General features: G+C 31.2%; 1 protein-coding gene across 1 annotated transcript; it reads left to right on the forward strand.

The window, feature by feature from the left end:
- Positions 1–730: 730 nt before the first annotated feature.
- On the forward strand, positions 731–14233 carry LOC142614770 (putative ABC transporter C family member 15). Its single transcript, XM_075787399.1, has 11 exons — positions 731–770; positions 4451–6765; positions 6893–6979; positions 7244–7894; positions 8630–8794; positions 9136–9430; positions 9707–9921; positions 12042–12347; positions 13302–13365; positions 13455–13698; positions 14110–14233. The coding sequence occupies exons 1-11, from the start codon at positions 731–733 to the stop codon at positions 14231–14233; spliced, it is 4506 nt and encodes a 1501-aa protein (XP_075643514.1).
- The last annotated feature ends 11629 nt before the right edge of the window (positions 14234–25862 follow it).

Raw genomic sequence — 25862 nt, forward strand, 5'->3', positions numbered from 1 at the left:
AAACAAATCATTTAGAGCCTAAACAATTATATATATAGAGAGAGAGAGAGAGAGAGATGATTATTAAATTGAATAATGATAAAGTATTAAGGTTGTTATATGTGATAGTAGATTACCTAAAGTAGTAAAAGTGAGATATTTTGACTAAATTTGACTCAAAATATATTGTGTCTAATTATTATGTGAATGTTCTAAAATAATTACTTGGAGTTTTCTAGTAAAAGAACCTTCTTCAAGTCAAATCTCACCGTTTGTATGTCTCACGTTATGAATTTCTCTTCTTTTTTTATTAATCACGAGAAACATTTATCTCCCTTGCCATTATGACTACAAGTCTACAAACATAAAATTTCCTAATTATATTACTAGCACCGTCTGTCTGTCTCACGTTATGAATTACTCTTCTTTTTTTATTAATCACGAGAAACATTTATCTCTCTTGCCATGATGACTACAGACATAAAATTCCTAATTATACTACTATCATACATAATTGTGGCGTTGTTCTTGGATCTTTTATATTCTCTCTCTCTCTCTCTCTCTCTCTCTCTCTCTCTCTCACTATTTTTTTACTATATATACGAATGTTTGGGCCTTGTCAATCCCAAAAAAATATATAAAATCTCTCCACAACTTGCTAAACCTGCTCGCCAGACTTTCTGCGTAGTTTACCTTTTTATTATGAATATACGTTGAAGGAAGGCTGAAGCTCGATTCTGGAGAAGAAAGCATGGCTTTGGAGAACCTGTTCAATTTACATGGTGCAACACGTAAGTTATAGTAATTCATTTTTCCAGAACCAAAAAAAAGTTCCACGCAGAGAACACACACAAGAACACAACACAACACTCTCATGAGAAAAAGAGTGTGTCATTTAGTTGTTTTTATGCTTGAAATAATCATATTTATATTGTTTTACACTTCCACACAATTTTGTTGTTTAGAGTTTGGTTGAGGTTTTATTTATTTATTTTTATTTGCTCCTAATAGCTAGGCTCAAATTTGAACCTTTTTTTTTATAGAGGAATTTTTTTTTAGTTTCTTATCTCTTAGGTCGAATCTGGTTGATACTATCTAAGCTAATACTTGTCTTGTATAAATAAATGTAGAGCGAAGTGCCTCTAATATGTAATTGTAATATATGCACTTCTCCTATAAATTTGATTTGGACCTTTTTTTAAGTCATTGTCTTATGTCTTTATGATTAATCTGACTAAATGCATTACCTAGCAATTTCCATACGCATTTTAGTAGATAAATAATTCAATAAAACATTTTGTTATTTTTACTAGTCATCACCTACCCATCTTCCCAGAATTAAGAAGGCATGGACAATGGTACTTTCACATAGCTAGAGTATGAAATTACGTCCCATCTGCATGGACAAAAGGAAGGAAGATGACGAAAATGGGAAGAGCATAGAGTATTTCTTTACCCACTTGTATTTAAGAGAGAGAGAGAGATGCCCCCATCCAAAGGGTTTAAATATTCTGAGGATGATAAATTTGTATTTTCTCATCTCTCACCCAATAATTAACGTCACTATTTAAATTTATTGTGAAAAAGAAGAAACTACATATTTATTCAACTTCTTAAATATTCTATAATTTTATGGATTGATAAGAACATAGAGGAAAGATCACTAGCACTGCACACCTTTGGTGCAATGGTCACTTCACAAGTATTAAATATTTGTGGAGGTGTGGGTTGTCAAGGGCAAGAGCAAGAGCAAGAGCAAGAGCAAGAGTTCGAGTCTTTAGAAAAGAGCTTCACGCACATATACATTTAGAATAGGTTAAAGTAAAATTTTTATCTTGCATAAAAAAATAAAAAACATAGAGGAAAGGAGTTTTATGCAATATTCGAAAAGTACAATAATAACAATAACATGCTCTCTTTTCTTACATGAATAGTAAGTTTTATCATAAATTTAATTAGTAAAAACACTATTACGTGAGAGAAAGAAGGGGATAGGTGTTGGATTTAATACTTATCATTTAACAATACCTCAAAAGTGAGATAGCATGGAACATCGTAAAGTTAGATTTTTCTATCTTATATAGTACAAATTATATTTCTAGCGAGTAACATAAAAGGGTTTTTATTTGTGTATGAGTTCTAATTAGCTTAATTGATAAAATCTTTTGTGATCAAATAAGAGATCTATATTCGATTCCCGTCTACACCAAAAAACCAATTGATGTATTAGTTTAATGATAAAGAGCAATTATTAGAGGTGTCCCACGTTTTTTTTTCATGGAATAGTTTTTAGAATTTTTTTTTTGGACCAAAAAAATCAATGATTTAAATATATATATATATATATATATAATTATATATGTATATATAGACACATGCAATATCTATAAGTAGACATTGCCTCTCCATTTCACGATGTGGATCACTGCCACTATTAATTGGAGCTGTGATTTTAGTTCGGTTAAGATTAAAATAAAAAGGATGAGGACAAAGTATCAATGATTTTTGCATGATGTTTTTAATTTTTAAAATATTTTACATATACCTCGATATATATATATATATATATTTTTTTTTTTTCTAGATATTGCATGATGTTTTTAATTTTTTTGGTTGAAAATTAATGTTTTCAATTTTTAAATTAAATTAGAAGTATCAATGATTATTATATTTACCTTAGCTTTCATTTCCAACTAGTCAAAAGGCGGGTTATTGCCACAAAAAAAGGAAATTTAAATAAATAAAACAAAAGCAAATAAAAATTGTAGATTTAGTAATGGGATGTTGTTAGTATATTATTTTACAATTCTAAACTACATATGGTTGGGACCAAAAAATTATTGGCCATTTGAAAGAATTACAAAATATTTTTATATAAATACATTTCAAATTCTTAAATCCCATTTTTTTTTTTAAAAAAAAAAAAAAAAGAAGGGGGGGAGTTTTGGGTAGGTTTAGTGGGTACCAAGGACAGAGCCATGTTTAAACCAAGGGAGCCCATGATCCCCTTGCCCAATGGGTCCGTTGCAAGTAAAAATCAACATCCAAACTACACATCACCCTTTTTTTTTCTTTTTCTTTTTTTCTTTATTTTCCTAAAGATTATATTAGTCCAAAAGAACTTTAGAAGGTTAGCTTTATAGTCTCTCTCTCTAAATAAAATTATTAAAAAAAAAATCGAATAAAATTTTTTTCAAAAATTGTTTTTTTTTTTTTTTGGGTTTTATGCCACAAAAATTCTTTAGCATACAAAAAAAAAGAGTCTTTGCTTAATCAGTAGAACTAAGAAATAAGATACTATTGGTCTTTAAGCAAAATTACTCTTTTATTTTTATTCTAAGTTAGTTTCTTGATCTTATATGTTCATTTTCGGTTGTTTGAACATGTGTTTTCCTTTCTTTTTTCTTGATGGGATGGTAGCAAATTTAAAGTACACATCTTCTTTTTTTGATTTGTCATTTCTTTTTGAATGGTTCCAAATGATTTGTAGGGATTAAAGATCAATAATCTTTATTTGAATGGCCTATTAAGCAGTTTACGAATAGGCCAAATGCTTAAATGTGAAAAGTGAAAACCATAGTTATTCAAATACTATTGTAAGTTGGGAAAAAAAAATCCTACAGTGTAGCCCAATATGCCTTTTTTAATTAGAAGTTGCTGGCACCGAACAACTACTTTAATCTTCTTAAGAGTAACATATAGCCTCTCAAAAGCAAAGGTTAACGTTTGTTGCACACGTTCATAAACATCATTGGAAATCATGTGTTCAACTCATAATTTTGAAATTGTATCTTGAAAACATAATTTCACAATTTAATTGAAATTGTGTTTTGAACACACAATTTCAACTGATGTGACACACCCGTTAAGCAAATACTAGTCAATTGCCTCTGCTACTATGCTTGGGTAAAATATTTTGTGTAGCATAACTCTCTCTCTCTCTTTGTATTCTTAATATGATATCAGAGTATAATATATGCGAAGTGCAAGTAATATAAGTGTACTGCAAGTACAATACACCGGGCTCAAACCAAAGCTTGACTAACATATATAGTCAACAACAATGATAAACCAGAAATTGTAAGCAACGGTAACAGATCTTAATACGTGTAGAAGGATTAATGAACTAATTCAATCGTTTGTTAGTGAGTTAAGTTTCCCTCCATTGAGCTCTGTGTGTATATAAACAAAGTCTCACTCATTTGTAAATGTTAATCAATTCAGCAATACAATCTCTGAGTTGTTAGTTTACATATTCTTGCATATCTTAGATAATTTCACAAACAAAATGTTAAATTAATTAATTCTCATTGATGATACTGTTGTATATTATATATAGACTTCACATTTAATCTTTATCATTCTACCCAAGTTTGGTATTTGATATTGCCAATGAATATTAGCGTATTAGTGAGAACTATTTGAGTTTGCCTCTCTTGAAAGTTGAAACCTGTTTCATGACATTTGACAGAAGAAATTCTTCAATTTCGGACAGCATGGCCAAAACTAGACTCGCCATGTTTGTGGGAGCATGCCAGCATTGTAGTACAACTTGGGTTCTATGCAATATTTTTGGTATATCTTGCACGAACAAAATTTATGGACAGAGGCATAGACAAGTATCCCATCAGAATAAAATTCAGTATTGGCTACACAGCCAGCATAATTTGTTCCAGTTTACTACTAGGGACTCACTTCCTAATGCTAATGATGCTGCTAAAGGGTAGTGGAACTCAATGCAACTCTAAAGCTCGAGCTTTTTCCTCAGAAATTATGCAAGTGCTATCATGGGCAACTACAATTGTTACTGTATACATATTCCCAAATAAAAAGTACATCAAGTTCCCCTGGTTACTAAGAGCATGGTGGCTTTGCAGCTTCTTGTTGTCGATTATCTGCACAGCTCTTGATACCCATTTCAGAGTTATAAACCATGGAACACTTGGAGTACGCGATTATGCAGACTACCTTGGCCTGCTTTCTTCTACATGCCTCTTGGCCTTTTCAATCCGAGGGGAAACAGGCATCATCTTTAGTGTCCCCAGTGGCATTGTTGAACCACTTCTCAATGGAAAAACTGATGAACATTCAGAATACAAGAGGATATCGTTATACAGCAAAGCTACTCTTGTCCAACTCATTACCTTCTCTTGGCTCAATCCACTCTTTGCTGTTGGATTTAAGAAACCCCTCGAACAGGAGGAAATTCCAGATATTGATATCAAGGACTCAGCAAGAATTCTCTCCCATTCCTTTGATGAGAGTCTGAAACAAGTTGAGAGAGATGGAACTACAAATCCATCCATCTATAAGGCAATCTATTTGTTTATCAGGAAGAAAGTAGCAATCAATGCATTGTTTGCAGTGATAAGTGCTGTAGCATCTTGTGTTGGCCCATACCTCATCAACGACTTTGTACATTTCCTAACTGAGAAGAGCACCAAGAGTTCAGAGACTGGGTACCTTCTGGCCCTAGCCTTTTTAGTTGCCAATGTGGTTGAGACAATAGCACAGAGGCAATGGAATTTTGGGGCACGCCAGCTAGGCCTTCGCCTTAAAGCTGCTCTGATATCTCGCATATACAAGAAAGGCTTAACCCTGTCAAGTCCATCCCGCCAAAACCACACTATCGGAGAGATCATCAACTATATGAGTGTAGATATCCAAAGAATCATAGACTTCATTTGGTACTTAAACATAATATGGATGTTTCCGGTTCAAATATCCTTAGCAATCTACATTCTACATACAAATCTAGGTTTGGGGTCATTTGCTGCATTAGCCACAACTTTAATAGTTATGGCTTGCAATATACCCATTACAAGAGTCCAGAAGAGATACCAATCTAAGATCATGGAAGCCAAGGACAATAGGATGAAAGCCACTTCAGAAGTTCTTCAAAACATGAAGACTCTTAAACTTCAAGCATGGGACAGTGAATTCCTTCAAAGGTTAGAAAGCTTGAGGAAAATAGAGTATGATTGGTTATGGAAATCACTAAGACTGTCAGCACTTTCATCTTTTATCTTCTGGGGATCACCTGCATTTATCTCTGTGGTAACCTTTGGGGCATGTATGCTAATGGGGGTTGAACTCACAGCAGGAAGAGTCTTATCTGCTTTGGCCACCTTCCGAATGCTACAACGCCCAATTGAAGATCTGCCTGACTTACTGATTGTGATTGCACAGGGAAAAGTCTCAGCTGATAGAATTACCTCCTACCTCCAGGAGGATGAAATTCAAAAGGATGCCATTGAGTATGTTCCAAAAGATCAAACAGAGTTTGACATTGAGATTGATAGTGGTAGATTTAGCTGGGATCTTGAGTCAAGGAATCCAACTCTGGAAGGAATACAGTTAAAAGTGAAGAGGGGAATGAAAGTGGCAATATGTGGGACTGTGGGATCAGGGAAGTCAAGCCTTCTCTCTTGTGTGCTTGGAGATATAGAAAAGCTGTCAGGGACAGTGAAGATCAGTGGTACAAAGGCTTATGTGCCTCAGTCTGCATGGATACTTTCAGGAAATATCAGGGAGAATATTCTATTTGGGAGTCAGTATGAGAGTGCTAAGTATAACAAAACAGTTGAAGCATGTGCTTTGACAAAGGATTTTGAACTTTTCCCCTGTGGTGATCTAACAGAGATTGGTGAAAGAGGGATAAATATGAGCGGAGGACAGAAGCAAAGGATACAGATTGCTCGAGCAGCTTACCAGGATGCTGATATATATCTACTCGATGATCCTTTCAGTGCTGTTGATGCTCATACAGGCACCCAACTCTTTGAGGTTAGTAAATCATGTCAGTGGCTAGAATATGAGAATGTCTCTTAATTAGGTCCTATAACTAAACAGTAAACAGCTCATCCACTCTCCTACTTCCAGCATTAATTATTGTTTCTTGAACTTTTTGCAGGAATGCCTGATGGGAATTCTTAAAGACAAGACTATACTTTTTGTTACCCACCAAGTTGAGTTTCTTCCAGCAGCAGACCTAATTCTAGTAAGCGTGACTTCACAGCTCTTGTTGTTATTTAATCATTTGAGTAGATAAAAGAGTGGGAAATCATATGCGACTGATATACAATATTTTTTTAGGATTTTAAGAGGTTGAAAAAAAAAAAGTTAGGAAAAAAATTCATATGTTATGATTCCAAGATTACTTGATAATCTGATAATTTTCCTGATATTCAAGAACTAGGAATTCCAAAATCTCAGGACTTTGCTACAATGCTGAGGATTGTCTAACTGACATAAATTTCAACAGGTGATGCAAAATGGAAGAATTGTACAAGCTGGACAATTTGAAGAACTTTTGAAGCAAAAAATAGGATTTGAGGATTTGGTTGGTGCTCATAGCCAGGCTCTAGACTCAATCCTCTCAGTTGAAAATTCAAGTAGAACATCTGAAAGCCCTATAGCTGATGATGAATCCAACACAGATTCAACTTCAAATGCAGAACTTCTACGCACACAACATGACTCAGAGCATAATCTCTCTTTTGAAATTACAGAAAAAGGAGCTAAATTGGTGCAAGATGAAGAAAGAGAGAAAGGAAGCATCGGAAAAGAAGTTTACTGGTCATATTTGACCATTGTGAAAGGCGGAGCCCTGGTTCCATTCATCCTTTTGGCACATTTATCAGATCAAGTATTACAGGTAGCAAGTAACTACTGGATGGCATGGGCTTCACCTCCCACAAGTGAGACTAAACCAAAGTTGGCGATGAACTTCGTATTGCTTGTTTATGTAGTACTTGCTCTTGGAAGTTCACTTTGCGTGTTCGTGAGAGCCATACTACTAGTAAAAGCAGGAATTTGGACATCACAAAAGCTTTTCACAAACATGTTGCATAGTATATTCCGGGCACCAATGGCATTTTTTGATTCAACGCCATTTGGACGAATCTTAAACCGGGTAACTTCAACTTTGACACAGTTTTGGTTTTTTCAATTGAATTTATACATTGGTGTTACTAGTGGTATAATTAATATGGCTGAATCTATGCAATTAGTACATATATTACAATTTATTATTTAAAAAAACACTATTCTAGACAAAAACAATTTGCATTTTCAACTAACAAAAACTTGAAAGGGTTATATACAACAACCAGAATAAAAAGATTTAAGCATGTTCAGATCAGTTAAAAGTTAAACATGATGTTAAAAACATGTAGAATTTTAGAGGATAAGGATCCTATTGAAAAAAAAATATATATATATATATATATAAATTGATGAAGGGAAAAACCTATTGACTTCGACTATGGGCCTATGGCTAAAATGAGTTTGACAAAATGAAACTCCTTTCACAGTTCCTGCCCTCTCCAACCACACCCCAGCAGATTGTCCCAACATTAGAGAATCCTCTAACTTCAGTGCAACCATCCTATGAAAGATAAGAAAAGATGCCAATTATAAGTTGCTGGATTGGACAAAACGTCAAGTCATAAGCCAAAATTTTAATTCATGACTTTAAAACCTTTTATCAGATATAATAGCTTCCAAGAGGTAGTAGACAAAACACTAAAAATAAAAAATTGATGACTAATACAAAATTCAAGTTATCTTTCTTTTTCTCCCCACATATGATCGATATAATTGTAAAGGTTCTTTCAAGAGGGTTGACAGACTGTACTTACGTCTGCAGGCATCTACAGATCAAAGTGTGTTAGACCTAGAATTGGCAATAAAATTAGCATGGTGTGCTTTCTCAATAATACAGATGCTAGCAACTATTGCAGTAATGTCTCAGGTGGCATGGGAAGTATTTGTCATTTTCATTCCAGTAACTGCAATCTGCATATGGTATCAGGTAAGAGACTTCTTGTACCTTATCGATATACTATCTAGAGATGATTACTTAATATGTGTAAATATTATAGAAGGAAATAACAATTTTCATTTCTAAAGCATTTGAAAACTCATCATGTTAACAAGAACTGCGCTGAGAGAGAAAAAAAATTATGTCTTGAAAATACAATAACTTAATGAACCATTGAGTTAATTTCTAGTGCTACAGAAAGCAAAGTACTTTATTTACTGTTAAGTAGCTTCAGAACAAATCATCCTTCCCCAACTCTCGGTGTGTCTGTGTGTGAATGAATTGCTCCCATTTTATGGATGCTGATTAATAATTAATTGTGATTACTTCAGCAATATTACATACGAACAGCAAGAGAACTGGCCCGCTTATCACGTATACAACGAGCACCTATCCTCCACCACTTTGCAGAATCACTCTCAGGAGCTGCAACAATCCGTGCTTTTGATCAAGAAGACCGTTTTATCAATGGAAACGTTGGTCTTGTCGACAACCACTCAAGGCCATGGTTTCATAGTGTGTCAGCAATGGAATGGTTTTCTTTCAGACTGAATTTGCTATCCAATTTCGTCTTTGCCTTCTCATTGCTTTTACTGGTGACACTTCCTGAAGGAATTATCAATCCAAGTGAGTATCACTAATGTTTTTAAAAACTATGCATTACAATGACCTCCAAGTAGAAACCATTGTCAATCATTTGCTCCCTTTAGATTGGGGGGTAGAAAATCTCCTGGGGAAGAGAAATTAGGACTGACTGCAGAGAACTATGCATTGCATCAGATGCTTACTCGATTAGTGGCCCATTTTCTCACAAGCAAAAACAATTTCTTTAAAAAATATGAAAAAAAAAAAAAAAACTTTAGTCATGAAGAGAGAACTAATCCGGAATTGGAACTTTTACAGGCATTGCAGGGTTGGCAGTGACATATGGAATGAATTTGAATGTTTTGCAAGCTTCAGTTATATGGAACATATGCGATGCAGAAAATATGATGATATCAGTTGAAAGAATTCTTCAGTACTCAAACATAACAAGTGAAGCACCGCTTGTGATTGAAGAGAGCAAACCACCAAATAACTGGCCAGAAGTTGGAACAATATGCTTTAAAAATTTGCAGGTGAGCCTCTATAGCAGGGATAAACTATGAAGAATGATCTGAAATTTTGATATTGTTTAGATGTCGAAATACTTTTATTAACTTTTTCATCCATACAATAACAATGCATTAATCCCAAATTTTTTGGGGTCAATCATAGATCCTTAACAAGATTAGTCAAAATCAGTCATATGTATTCTTTTTCTCACTTCTATTCTATCTAACATAGTCTTTGTTACTCTCTTAATTGACATGCATGTCTTTTTTAACTACTTCTACTAATGTTATTTTTGGTCTTCATCTTCCTTCTATCATTCCCTTAACTTGAATAAACTCATACTTTCTTACCTATGCATTAATTGCTCTCCTCTTCATATGACCAAATCATCTCAAGCAACTTTCTCTCGCTTTTTCATTAACAGAGGTTACCCTTATCTTTAAGTAGATTTACTCATTTCGTGTCCTATTTTTCATGTATTTTCAATTATCCATCTTAACATTCTGATTTCAACTACACCCATTTTATGAATATGCTGCTTTTTAACAGCCCAACATTCAATACCACATAGCATAGTTGGTCTTATAGCAGGCTCACAAAATTTTCACTTTAAAAAAATAGGTATTATATGATCACACAATACTCTTCATGCATTTCTTCATTTTATCCACCCTGCTTTTATCCCATAATTCACATTCTCTCCATCTTCATGAATTATTGATCCAAAAATATTGAAAACTCTCACTCTTTTGTATATCTTGACCATCAAGTCTTGTTGCCCCTTCAACTTTGTATCTACTTTCATTAAACTTACATTGCATGTATTCCGTTTCAGTCCTATTTAATCGAAAGCCACTAGATTCTAATGCATCTCACCAAATTTCTAAATTTATATTAACTCCACTTCTAATTCCATCCACTAAAATTATATCAGATGCAAAAAGCATAAGTACTTAGGGACTTCCTCTTAAATCAATTTAGTGAGCTCATCCATCACTAATGTAAAGAGATATGGACTTAATGCTAGTCCAATCTATAGTGATAAAAACTCACATGTGATGCCTCCACTTATTTTCACACTAGTTACAGCTTCATAATACATATCTATAATCAACCTAATATACTTTAAAGGAACTTCTTTCTTTCCAAAACCCACCACATAACCTTTCTAGGGACCCTATCATATACTTTCTCTAGGTTGATAAAAATTATATAAAGATCTTTACAAGCTTCTAGATATTTTCCATCAACATCTAAGTAAGAAAATAGCTTCCATGATAGATTGTTCTAGCATAAAACAAATTGATTCTCTGATATTGTTGTTTCATATCTAAACCTATACTTAATCACTCTCTCGCAAAGTTTCATAGCGTGACTCATAAGTTTAATTTCATGGCAATTTATATAGTTTTGAATATCCCATTTGTTCTTGAAAATAGGTACTTCTTTTCCTCTTACTGAACATTTTATTAATACTTGAGATTTTATTGAAAATGCTTGTCAACCAGAATATACTGACATCAGATTCTCAAAAAAAAAAAGAATACACTGACATCATTGAAGCACTTCCAAACTTCAATAGGGATTTCATCCAGTTCCACATTATTTTCTCTCTTTTTCATTATAAATAATGCATTTTTTACATCAGTCATCCTAATTAAAAAATATACGATTTCTATCATCCATTGAGTTATCCAAATCGCTTCGCATCATTTTCATTAAAAAGTTTATCAAAATAACTTTTTCATCCCTCTTTCATTTGCTCTTCTTTTACTAACACCATTTGATCTTCATCTCTTTAAAGCACCGTAAAAGTCTCTCATTTTGCATTAGTAGTACACATAATTCCAAGAAGTAACAATATTTTAGCTATTGTCTTAAAGTCAATGTAGTGAAAGTCCTCAACCTACCATAACAATGTTGTTGCCCTACATTGTCTTTTAATAACACTATTTGATCTTCATCTTTAATGCACTAGACACAATACAAGTCTCTCGTTTTCCATCGATAATACACATAATTCTAAGAAGTAACAATATTGTAGCTATTGTTCAAAGTCAATGTAATGAAAATCTTCAACCTACTATCACAAGTTGTTGCCCTATATTGTCTTATACACACAATTGGCTTGACTATAATGCAGATCTGTTATGCTGAACATTTACCATTAGTCTTGAAAAACATTAACTGCACATTTCCGGGAAGGAAGAAAGTTGGTGTTGTAGGAAGGACAGGGAGTGGTAAATCAACTCTCATACAGGCCATTTTCAGGATTGTTGAACCCAGAGAGGGCAGCATTATAATCGATGGTGTTGATATTTGCAAGATAGGGCTTCATGACTTAAGATCAAGGCTTAGCATCATACCACAAGACCCAGCAATGTTTGAGGGAACAGTTAGAACAAACTTAGACCCACTACAGCAATATTCTGACAGTGAAATATGGGAGGTAAAAATTTCTTATCAAACACCACCTTTTATAGTGAAGTTGATAGTTTCTATCCAATTAATAACACCATTACTCAAGAGATCAAAAACGGTAGCAGATGAATACAAATCTTAAGTTCCACTTTTTATGTTCTATTAATTACAAATTGTCATGTATTCATTTGAATTTTCTTACAAAATAGTCAAAGTTTAAAATAAAAAATAAAATAAAATACATCACATATTATGATTTGTGGAACATAAAGTGAAATAAAACAACACTACAACAAAATGTATTTTCAGTGACGAAATTTAGTGAGGAAAATTTTTTCCTCACAAAAAAGTACTATATAGCGACGAAATATAAATTTCGTCACTATTTATAAAAAAAATTAGTAATATTTAGCGACGAAAATTAGATTTCGTCGCTATATGTTGTGCTGAACCAAGGCGCCATGCGAAAAATGTTGGCGCCAAACAAAATTCATCTACAGCGACGAAATAATTTGTCTCTAAAAGTTTAAGTTTTTTGCGACGAAAAATTTCGTCACTAAAGGTGTTAGTAAGAACACCATTAGTGACGAAAACCATTTCGTCGCTGAATGTGACAAATAGTGACGAAAATAAGTCGTCGCTAAAAATAAAATCATAAATATATGTTGTGCTGAACCAAAATATTAATATATGTTGTGCAATGGGAAAAGGGAAAAATTTCCATAACAATATTAATATTTGTAGTAGATTATAGGTTAAAGACCAAAAAGAAAAGGGAAAATTTTCCATAACAAGTTACAAGAGATTATTATATAAATTACTTAAAAATAAAAAAGCTAAGAAGCATAAACACTTCATGTGGAGTGCCGTATCCATGTTGTACATATGTCATCCAACCGTTTTATGTTATAATTTTTCAAATCATCATTATCAATGTTTCTATTTGAAAGATGCTCACTAGAATAAATTCTGAAATTTTCAGGCACTAGATAAATGTCAACTAGGTAATTTAGTGCGTGCTAAGGAAGAGAAGTTGGATTCCACAGGTTAGGTTCATCGATTTGTTGTATTTGACGTAATGATTGTGTTCTTTTCTTTAATTTACAATCATTAACATACATGCCTTTTTTTACAGTGATCGAAAATGGAGACAACTGGAGTGTGGGCCAAAGACAGATATTTTGTCTTGGAAGAGCCTTGTTGAAGAAGAGTAGCATTCTCGTACTAGATGAAGCGACAGCCTCAGTTGATTCTGTAACTGATGGAGTGATACAGAAGATCATTAGTCAAGATTTCAAAAATCGGACAGTGGTCACTATAGCCCATAGAATCCACACAGTTATAGATGGTGATGTTGTTTTGGTCCTTAGTGAAGGCAAGTATCATTCACACACACACAAACACAAACACAAACACACACATATAAGCAATGACATACATACAGCCATGGACTAACATATATGAAAGAAGGGCAATGTTTGTTACACATTTATTACACACAATTCAATTTTTGAACTGAAATCGTGACATACATACAACCGTACACTAACATACATGAAAGCATGGTTGTATTTATTACACACAACATACACACATTTCAGTTTTTGAACTAAAATCATGACATACATGCAATCATGCACTAAAAAAGTGAAAAAAGGGCATTGTTTATTACACACAACATACACACATTTTAGGTTTTGAATTGAAACCATGACTTTAATTTGGTGTACGGTGCTAACAATTACCCATGAAAAAAAGACTGAAGAACTCTTGCTTGCTTGAACAGGAAGAATCGCAGAATATGACACTCCAGGAAAGCTACTTGAACGGCCAGATTCATTCTTCTCTAAACTCATAAAGGAGTACTCCTCGAGATCACAAAGTTTCAACAACTTAGCAAATATTCATAATTAACACCAGCTTCAAAGATTCTGCAGATTTCAAATTTGGTGGAGCAAGAGAGGTTGATCATATGAATAATAGCAAGAACTAAGAAGCATAAATGCATTATATCCTCTCGGCCATGAACAAGTGATGAGGGAGAGTCGGAGAAAATTAATTTTATTTTGTTTTGCTAGTCAATTGTATTTTTCTTAGTTCTTTGTATTTTATTAGTTACTAAAATGTCAAATCTAGTACACAAAACTCTCACTTTTTGCAGAGTTGTGAGAGGTCATGATACATAATATCCTTACTATTGATAGTTTTTTTGGAGAGGCTAACTCTTGGATCTAAAGCTACAACCAAAAATAAAATCACATGTGTTTGTTTTGCTTGGAAAAAAATGGCAATTAATTAATAATAGTACTCAAAAAACTAAAATCTTCATGAAACGGATAAGAGAGAATATTATTTTCCTCACTTTTTATATCCAACTTTATTTCTAAATCTCATACACTTTTAGAAAGAAAATTTTGTGGCTAAAATGAAATATTGGCAAACTATATAAAGACCGTAACAAAAAAATATCATCTCGCACATGTTAATTGTTACTATAAACTGTATATACAGTTTCTCAAAAGAAAAAAAGTCTATATACATAATCTATACTACTATTTAAGAGGCTGTACCTGTTTGGAGTGGATTTTTTTTTGTTCCAAAATACCCCTATAACCTTAGGTTTAAATAGAGACAAAACTAAATAATAGTTTGGTAAAAGATTTTTTTTTTTGTCTAAAATACCCTTACAGTCTATGTTTAAGTAGGGGCAAAACTTGGTAAAAATGGTTCTTTAACTTCCACGTAAAACACTATCTACAAATTAGGAGCACACTTCCACTACACTTACGTTAGTTTTCAAACTCAAATTGCTTCTTCTTCAGTTACGCAATTCTCTCAATTTTGTGTTTTCAAACTCCTTTCACCCACCTTTTTGCTTCAGATTTCAATACAAACGACAATAACAACAGCATAGATTTGAGGTAAGCTTTTTCTTATATCAAATCTCAGCCCTCTCTCTCCCTAATCTCACATTTTTGTCTTTAATGATGACTACACGAACTGAAAACAAGTTTTATTTCTGTATGCATGAAGTTTGTTTCCCTTATGTTCATTTTTTAAGTCAGATTTTTTTTTTTTTGTACAGGTTTTTTTTTTTTTGCCACCAAGCTTAATGTCTTGCCATCATAACGCTTAGGGTTGAAGGTTGTTTCCCTCAGGTAAGTAATGTTTTTATTTTCATTTTTTTGAAAGTCTTGGATTATGGTTTAATTTGTAAAAAAAATGGTTGTTTTATCTCCAGCAAAAATATATTATTTTATCGTGATTTAGATACTAAAAGGACTCCATTTTGTTAAAATTATCATTATCATTTTCATATTATTATCTTATCTTTTATTTTCTTTTTTTACTTTTCTTTTCTTTTATTATATCATTATCTTACCTTATCTTCTCTTCTTCTTTTTTTGGCTGGAAGTTGCAAACAAAAAAAATTAAACCAACGTTGATGGTTTTTTTTTTTTTTTTTGCTTGAAGTTGCAAAAAAAAAAAAGGAAACCAACGTTGATGGTTTCTTTTTTTTTTTTTTTTTTTGCTTGAAGTTGCAAACAAAAAAATTAAACCAACATTGATGGTTTTTTTTTTGCTTGAAGTTGCAAAAAAAAAAGAAGGAAACCAACGTTGATGGTTTTTTTATTTATTTATTTTTGCTTGAAGTTGCAAAAAAATAGGAAACCAATGTTGATGGATTTTATTTTTCTTTTCTTTTATTTGGACAGTTTGATGGGTGTTTAAATATCTATTTATATTATTATTTAAGGAGATTCTCCTATTTGGATTCTTCAATTTTGATGCCCAAAATATCCTCAAATTTACCAGTTTGTAAAGCTTAAATAGTAGGGTTAAACATGTAAAATTTTCAATTTAAAAAGTCCTAAATTTTAGATAAATTTGAAAAAACATTACCTACAAAATAGGAACACTCCTACTAACCCACTTATTCTAACAGACGTTTCTAATATTATATTCTTAAAAAAACTTCACATTGAGTAAAAAAAAACACTAAATAGTAAAATTTCTAATATTTTACTCTTTGAAAAAACCTCACGTTCAGTAAAAAAAAAAAAAAAACTAATGAAATACCCTTAAATTTTTTTTTTTTTGCAAACGAATGAAATACCCTTAGTTTAATAAAATTATCTTTATCTCTAAATCATAAGAAATGGTTTAAAACCTTAAATTGATAAAAATTGAAAACAAAAAACCTAATGAAAAAAGCCACGTTGTATCAAAAAAATTATCTACCACGTTTCTATTTTGAAAAAAAAAAATCCTATGTTTTGTAAAAAAAAAATACCCCAACCGGCCCTTTTATTTTTCAAATTCAAAAAAAAAAAACCTTAACACGTTTGAATTCCACTCCCACATTTTACTCCTAACAAATTGCTTGAATTCCACTCTCCCATGTTTTACTCCTAAGAAACTGCTTTACTATCAGATTCAAAAAATTTAACTCCTCTTTAACTTCTTTTGCTTATCCAGTTTTTATTTTATTTTATTTTATTTAAGTTTCATGTTATATCCTCCTTCCTTTTCATCTTCTTCTTCTTCTGGAAATAAAAAATAAATAAATAAATAAATAACCAGAATACAATATTAATGTACTGGAATAACAAAAGGCTTGATTACTTGACTTCCAAGATTATCCGGATAAGTATATAAGCAAATATTCTTCTTTTACTTATCCTTTTTTTTAGTTTTCTATTTCTTACATTCAATTGCTGCTTTAAAATATTGTATTTGTTTTTGCTCTCAACGTGTCTTCTTTTGACTTCCATTCATTGTTATCCAATTTTTAATGCCCCGGGTTGCAACCATTGTCATGTAGAATCTTAGGTGAGTGGGGTTGCTTTTTTATTTATGCTGTAATAAATTTATTTTAGAATTTTTTTGAACAAAAATTTAAATGGATTTAATCTCAATTGCAAGCCTGGCAAGACCATGTGTGGTGCTGTTAGCAAACCGGGGAACCCAATATGCAAAGCATTCCTCAAAATCTCATTAATTCTTTGATTTCGTAAGAAAATAAATGGAACTTAATGGATGGTTGTGCCACTCGATCATTCCTTTGCTTGCACAATTTATTTGGATTTATTTCAGATTGAACATTTGCATCTTTAGCCTCTACCCTACAACACCATTTTGTGCTTTGTGTGAGCCCATTGGTCTTACCATTTTTTATTCTTGCAGATGTTATGTACATGTGCAAAGAACATGAGGATATTAGCAAGATGGTAGAACAATTGACTACCCTGGCTTGGAATTAATGAGAGATGTATTTTTTTTTTCAAGTAAATAATATGTATTGTAAGTAGTTGACTTTTTTTTTTTTTATTACCATTTATTCGCCTTATTGAGAAACTACCTTTTGATTGTGGACTTAGTAGAGGGCACAAAATTTTTTTCAAAATCATTTTGTTTACATTTTACTAACTGAATGGCATATACCATTTTGTTTGATTATTTTCTTTCTTTCATTTTAGAATTCTTTTCATTTTTTATGTTGCATTATATTCTTGATTATTATTATTATTATTATTATTATTATTTTCATTTGATAGTGCAAGTTAGCTAGGAGTGATATAGATAATTCTGAGTATATTTTAGTAACCATTAAATTTGATTATCCAAACATTTTAGTAGGGAGATCGTGAAAAAGAAAAATATAAGGCGGATCAAAATTTTAGTAACAAATAAATTTTATGAAGCTTTTAAAAAAAAAAAAAAAAAGATTCCAGACAAAATGACTACAAACATATCAAAAGGAAAAACATTTTAGATGGGTTTGTGGGAGATATGTAACGACAATATAGGAAACCCACACATATTGTAGGAGAGAGGTTTTATGAGAATCTCTCATAAGATAATTTTCCTCTTTTCTTATTTATTCATTACATATAACCTTACAAAATTTATTAGCAAAAAATAAACAAATAATTAACAAAAAATAGAAAAGTCTTTAAACATAATAGGATAACTGCAAATGTTGTTGTAAAACATTTGGAAGGCTTAATAAAAGATGTTGAATCATAATCTTATTTGTCATACACTATCATATATATATGGTTTATGGATGAAGTTTTTAGAAAACATTTTTATTATCCAGACATTGTTTACTTTATGATATCCTTATATCTTGTGATCAAGACATTGAAAAAAATATAAGTTTCAAATGTGACTAAAAAAAAGTAACTAGAAATTTAACCAATAAAAATAGAAGATTGACCACACCCATAATGTAGAACCATTCAATTTGACTTATGTCCTACAAATTTTAATTCTAACTCTAATTATAATAATGTTTCAAAAATTAATCAATTAACAAATTTTGTGTTCATTTTTTGGAGCTTGCTTGATGACACTTATGGTTGTATCAGTAGTTTGCAATGCATAATATTATTAGACAAATGCATAAACCTAAAATTGGGATGAATAAAAAATTATGACACTAAACAAAAAAAAAAAAAGGCTCATTGTACACACATAAGAATGAGTCCAAATCTTCTGTCCCATTTTTCCTGCTCCACTCTATACTTCACCAATAAAAACTTGTCACGTGTTTACCTAATTAATTAAATGCTATCATTATTAACTTATTAATGCTACCGTTACTAATTAATAGTAGTATTTAATTAATTAGGTGAACACGTGGCAAGTTTTTATTGGTGGAGTACAGAGTGGAGCAGAAAAAGTGGGACAGAAGATTTGGACTCCATAAGAATAGGCTCTTTTTGAATCACACAATATTTTTCCATTGAATTTGTATTTTCCTTTCATTATGGTCACCCATAGGAGTTTTCAAATAAAGTGGTTGGCTGTTAGGAGTTTTAGTAGCATTAATTTTAACTAATTTCATAAATTCATGTTAAGTTATTTGTGATATTTTGTTAAAAAAAAATACTAGCCTCTGAGCACGTGCGCATGAGCGCATGCTCAGAGGCTCTTCTATTTTTTTGGGAAAAAATTAATAATTTGTTTCCATTATAATTTGGAATTATTACATTTTTCAATCACAAAAAAAACCTAGGGGTGTAATGAGTATTATGTGTTTGCAGGTGAAATAATTTTTCATCACACCCCTAGTTTTTTTTTTATTGAAAAATGTAATAATCCTAAATTATAATGGATGCAAATTATTAACTTTTTAAAAAAAAAAATAGAAGAGCCTCTGAGCACGCGCTCACGCGCGTGCTTAAAGGCTAGTGTCTATAAAATCTATATAGATAATGTCTATGGTTTTATGTGCTATTTACACTTTTTTTTTTTTATTGATGTCCACATTTAAAACATGTATTAGGTAATGTGTATGGACCATATACACAAAGGAATACTATGAGAAAATAATTGTCTATATTACAAATGATTTAAAATTATAAACTTATACTCAACCATTTCAATTCCTTTTTAAATAATTTCTTATCACAAACGTACTAATTAATTTTGTTAAATTGTTAAACAATTTAATTAAATGAATGTTTTATATATGTTTCAATTGAGTGTTGTTTACATTTTGACACAATATATAGGTTGATCATACATGTTGGCAAAGTCCAAAATACATGAACACCCCAAAAAATTTTACACTATATTACAATCTCCATGAAAATTGTTTTGCAAAGAGAATTTCTTCCTCTAGTTCTTTCTTCAAAGGTAATTTGAAATGTTGAATAGAGGCTTGAATACTGTTTGGGGCCAGGCCTTCCTTTTTTTCTTTTCAACAGCTTAAAGCAAATAAACATTGCACGGCCTAGGCCAATGTGTGAAGGCCCAAGTCATAACACTAGAAGAGATGGCGTTATTGGACTAAGGGACGAGTCCAAAGCCACAAGCAAATTAATACAGTCAAACTGGTGGCGTTCAGATGGGCCTAAGCCCGAAACACTTTTCCTATTGTGTGATCTAAAATCCCACATGGAAATTCCTAAAATAAGAGAATATGTATTCTTAACAGGAGAGTGGAGCTAACCCACCAATCCGCCAAAACTGACTTGATCTAACTCAACTTGCCAGGTTAAGTCGAGTTTTAGAGGTTGGCGGGTTGGGTTGGGTAATGAATTTTTTTTTTTTACGATGAGTCGGGTTAGGTTCAGGTGATAAGATTCACAAATCTGCCTAATCCGACCCAACCCACCTATATTTAATATATATTTAAAATTTAAAATATATTATACAATTTTATTATTTACTTTATTGCCCCTCTTCCTAATTAAAACTCAAACTCTAAGTTCTTATATAGTTTGTGTTGGTTTAGTGTTATGTTTAGAATTATTTCGTCATAAATTTGCTCTTATTTGTGGTGGTGTTAATCTAATGCACAATTTAATAATAATAATAATAATAATAATAATAATAATAATAATAATAATAATACTTTGTCGAACCTAATCCACATGGGTTAAACTGGATTTTTTTTAACCCACCCTGCTGAGTTGGATTGAAAAAACCTCTCAACCCAACCCATTCATAGTTATTGTACATTCAGCAAAATCCGAACACAAATAATCAAATAGAGATGTCTTTTTTTCCCATTTATCACCTCACTCCAAGAATTCTAGGTTGAAACTATCTTTGGTATGATAATAAAAAGTAATCAATAGAAGTCGGAGCTATAGGCTAAAACTATCTAAATAAAAAACTAAAAAGAAAAACCCTCACTCCAAATTTAGTCAATTGTGTGATTCAAAAATGGTTGATTAAAATTCCTCTTTCTTCTTCTATTTTGTTGATTCAAGAACAATTCTACTGCTAGCCTTCTTAATTAACTTTCTGTAGTGGTATGAGCAGTGAACTTGGCTCCCCCAAATTAACCCTAGGTTGAAAAGATAGGCCAATTAGAGTCTAGCACGTGGCAAGGTGAAAAAAATAGTAGAAGTGTAATGAGCTTAACAAAATTTTCTCATTAAGAAGAGGAATAGAGATAATGTAAAGTTCCTCGCCTAATCGCATCATGATTCTTAAGATTTGGAAAAGATTTGTCGGATCAGACAGTAAGTATTAGGTGAGAAACAAAATATTTAAAAAGGAACTTTATGGGGAAAAGTTTTCAAAAAAAAAAAAATTAAAAATTCATGTTTTAGTTAAATTATTTGACAAATGCTTATGTTCAAACTTCAAACATAATCTCCAATATGTATATGATTTTCTAAGTAATTGATTATGATAACGTAAGACTAAAATCAAATTAAACCGACTCATTTACCAAAAGTTTAATATTGATTTATATTATATTTGGAATAAGAACCAAGTTCAAGGCTTCAACCTTGTCATCAAACTATGTTTGATTCTTTTATTTTTCAAACTATTTGAGTTTGTTTGCAAATTATTTGATGTTGTGAATATGGGAAATAAACAGCATAATAGATAATTCATACTTCTTTCTTCTTTTTTCTTTTTTTCTTTTTTTTTTATAATAATTTGATAGTTAGAGGTTGAGGGAATTTGAACACTAAATATAGTCATTGAGAAGCTAATCAATTAAGCCACAAGACTCTTTGACAGACAATTCATGTTCTTCTCAAACTTTATAATCACATCTATTTATACAAGGCGTCATTATCTCTTTATAGACTATTTGTTTCAGTTATAAACCTATAAAATGAAATTCAAACTTATAACTAATAATTTCTTTGCAAAGAGTGTACAATGAGAGATCAAATAATGTAACTCATAAGTCATAACAGTGAGGAGTTAAGTTAAAAGAAAACTCTTCTAAAATAAAAAAAGTTAAAAGCAAATCTTATCGCTTTTGATTTTTGATTTTTGATTTTTTTTTTTTTTTTTTTTTTTGAGGTTCAAAACAAATCTATTAAGACCAAGATGGTTTGCTGGAAAGATGATTACTGCAACTTATATGGTGCCCCAGGCTTACGAGGCTAAGTTCCCTGATAGCAGATAGGAATTATGGATGTGCAGTGAGAAGATGGCATTTGCATGTCTTTGAGTTTTTCTTGGCAATTGGGGGAAGAGAGAGAGAGAGAGAGAGAGAGAAGCTTTTGTGTGATACTGTCCTTAGGTCTGGCATATGAATTGCCAATTGATAAAGATTGTAAAAAGAGGTCAGATTTATCATCAAGTTGTTACTGCCATTTGCTATCAAAAAAAAGAACACCGACGCATCAAATAGTTGTACCATAAGATGAAATTTATGAGTGTTTTCTTGTTTGAAATTATAACAGTTCTCTCTCTCTCTCTCAAAATATAACCATGTGTCTAATATATCCAAAGCTTGGCAAGTCAGTGACATTTTCTTATCTTCTTTATGAAAAGAATCAAAATTTTGAATCCCTTTGCCCCCACTCATTGTACTCACTGAATTAAGTGTACATACGTATAGTTTTGTACTTTGTTTCACCATATATAATCTATGACGTTGTTTCTTAGCAAGCATCGTCATAATATGAAAAATGTTAAGATGAACATAAATTTTAAAATAAATTTTATTTTAAAATTTAAATTTATTGTGAAAATATTATAAAAATCACATACATTATTATTGTATTATTGTACTCTTTGGAAAATATTGAATTCACGTGATAGGCGGAGGCTACGGCTGTGTCAGCGCAAGAAACCAAGGGGGGCTGTATAACTTTGGCCCCATCCACATCCTCTCAGGCACTGCACGTTTTATTTTCTGCTGGTTGTCAGTTGTCACCGCTCAACATCACCAGCACCTTTCATATGATTTGGGGGGCGGGGGAGGAGTTGACTCAGAGCCATAGGAAACAATGTAGGCATGAATTATATACTGTCGAGTGGGATTTGGCGAAAATTATTTTTGTGAATTTATTTTTGTTATTATTTATGAGTTTCATTATACTTTTTGATACTATTTATGAGTTTTACTGTACAATTTTAACTAACTTTTACATTTATCTACAGCATTTTCAACAAAAAATTTTCGGTTTCAACAAAATAAGCGGATTTCAAATGGACACTGATAATGCTGATTTTTTTTTTTTTTGGATTTTTGTTAAAGATAATGTTGAGTTTAATCTTTAGGCTAGCATGAGAGGAGAGGAAGAAATGACTTGGAATGAAATGAAAAAGAAAAGAAAAGAATATTCTTCATTTTTCTTGTCTGTGTTTTAATGGATGGAATGAAATCTATTTTTTTGTTTGGGAGTTTAAGTGAAAGTGAATAAAATGTGCAATACTTATTTTTCTCTATTTCTTTAATTCATAACCTCAAATTTTCATTCTCTCAAAATTAAGAGGAATTGGATGGAATGAAATTAGATTTAATAGTTAAAATTTCCAAAATACTCATATCTATTCAGTTCTCTATTTTAATATAAGGGTCTAAATAGTAATGTTGTCATAAAATAAGATTACTAACTTTCCATTCATTTCCATTCATTTATTTTAAAACATTCAAACAAGATTACTGAATTTCATTTTGTTTATTTTCGTTAATTAAATATATTTTATTTCATTCCATTCTATTTCTTGATAAACTCTCCAACGAAAGCTTATATAATCTATGAAATAAATAAAAGTTATATTGTCAAATCAAAATGATATAACTACATTTATAGCTTCTTAATTGATGTTTAATATGATCGCTACACGAAAAGAGTGAAGTTATTTTTGCATTATTTGGCATGTATGATGATATGTTATTTCATTACAATAAATTTTTTTTTTTTTTTGAGAAACAAACACACACAAAGGAGAGGAAAAGTATACCTTTGCATTACAATAATTTCTATATATATATATATATATATATATATATATATATTTATGTACTAATAGAGTTGGCAAAGTATGTACTTTAAATGGTTTGCCATCATATAGATCTTGGAAACTTGTTTGAATAAAAAAAATATCTAAAATAGATAAATGGATACAAAATTATATCATTTTAAAATTATGGAGTTATAAATTAATTTTTAGACTATTAAATATAGTTTTGTTGCTCTTAGAATTCAAAATGCCCCAGTTAAGAGGATTAAGAAAGCTATATTGATTTAACATAATAGAAAAACAACTAAAACTAAATATATAAACACCCCATAGATTTTAATTTCTAAAATTGATTACATAAAAATATTAAAACTTAATAAAATAAACGCTGATCATATTTTGTCTTGCATCGTGTTTTGGAACAAAAAGTCATGCTAACCATCCCCTAAGATAATTATGTGGTCACAACCTTTTTTTTTTTTTTTCTCTCGAAAAGAATGGAAAGAATATAAAAATTAAGACCCTATTTGGTTGAGGGTGATTTTAGAAAGGATGAAAAAAAAATTAAAAGAGGAGATTTGAAGAAAATTTGAAAGAAATTAGGGTGTGTTTGGATATCGCTTATTTTGCTGAAAACACTATAACAAAATAATTTTTAAATGTGTGAATAATATTGTTGGACTCTTTTTTAATGAAATTTTTGCTAAAAAAAGAGATTTATGGGTCCCGTAAATAGTACACAGAATCCACTAGAAAGCTGAAACGCACTTCTCAAAAAAAGAAAAGCCAAAACACAGACACTGTCTTTATCATCAATATCCAAATGGATACTAAGAGTGAAGATTGTTTGGTTGGAAAAGAATTTTGGTAGGTCCAGATATTTTCTCCTTATCCTACCAATATTCTATCTCTCCAATTTTGAGAGACTTTGAAAAGAGGAAAGGGCAGGAGTCTTGAGAAAATACCAAAATTACCCCTTTTATTGTGTGTTAACATTACTTGTTGATTTTTTTTTTTTTCTCTCAACATGTTTTTTTAACACAAACAGTGGGTTTGGTTTTTTTTTTTTTTACGGTGGTTTTTTTTAAATTTAATGGTGACTTTCACCTCTAATACAGAGAGAGAGAGAGAGAGAGAGAGAGAGAGAGAGAGAGAGAGAGAGAGAGAGAGAGAGAGAGAGAGATTTTCAAAATTATGTCACATTCTTGAAGGGTTGTATTGGGTTTAAGTAGAATCAAATTCGACCACGCACCAAAAAAATAATAATAATGATAATAATTCAACCGAATATCAATTATTAGATAAGTGGAGAATATAAACTAAAGTATAAAAGAGGGTAGGGGAACATATTGAAGTGCATCGGAAAATGGCTGGCCATCATTGGCTATTTGAACCATCGGTGTTTATTTGATCCAGGTTATTTTTATATGTTTATTTTGTTTTTAAAATATAGGATTCTCCACACAAAAAATAATCTAAAAGATAGAGTATATATAGTAATTCCTACGGTGCATAATATTTTTCATAACATTTTCTACATTGGCAAGTTCTATTCGATCATTTTTATACCAGTTTAGCATTATACTTACTTTTTATTTATTATTAACAATTTACCATTTCGACAATTATTAAACATGTTGTGAAAAAACTCATGACTCCAGACTTATCCTAAAAAATAAATTATTATACTTAAAAAATGTAAGCCTTTAATTTAAAAAACTATACATTATTTTTAAAATTTAAAAATAAAATAGGAAAATATTTGCAGACTAATGATGTTTTATGCACAGTGACAAGTTGAAGGTCCAAATGGCCTTCTTATTCTAAGAAATAAAAATACTTCCCCCCTTCTTATCTACTC

This window comes from Castanea sativa, chromosome 11 (genome assembly GCF_040712315.1).
Source record: "Castanea sativa cultivar Marrone di Chiusa Pesio chromosome 11, ASM4071231v1".
Lineage (NCBI taxonomy): Eukaryota > Viridiplantae > Streptophyta > Magnoliopsida > Fagales > Fagaceae > Castanea > Castanea sativa.

Coding starts and splice junctions, on each gene's coding strand:
- LOC142614770 (XM_075787399.1), top strand. CDS start 731: ATGGCTTTGGAGAACCTGTTCAATTTACATGGTGCAACAC. Junction 9,431..9,706: donor TGAAGGAATTATCAATCCAA/GTGAGTATCACT, acceptor GAACTTTTACAG/GCATTGCAGGGTTGGCAGTG. Junction 13,366..13,454: donor AGAGAAGTTGGATTCCACAG/GTTAGGTTCATC, acceptor CTTTTTTTACAG/TGATCGAAAATGGAGACAAC.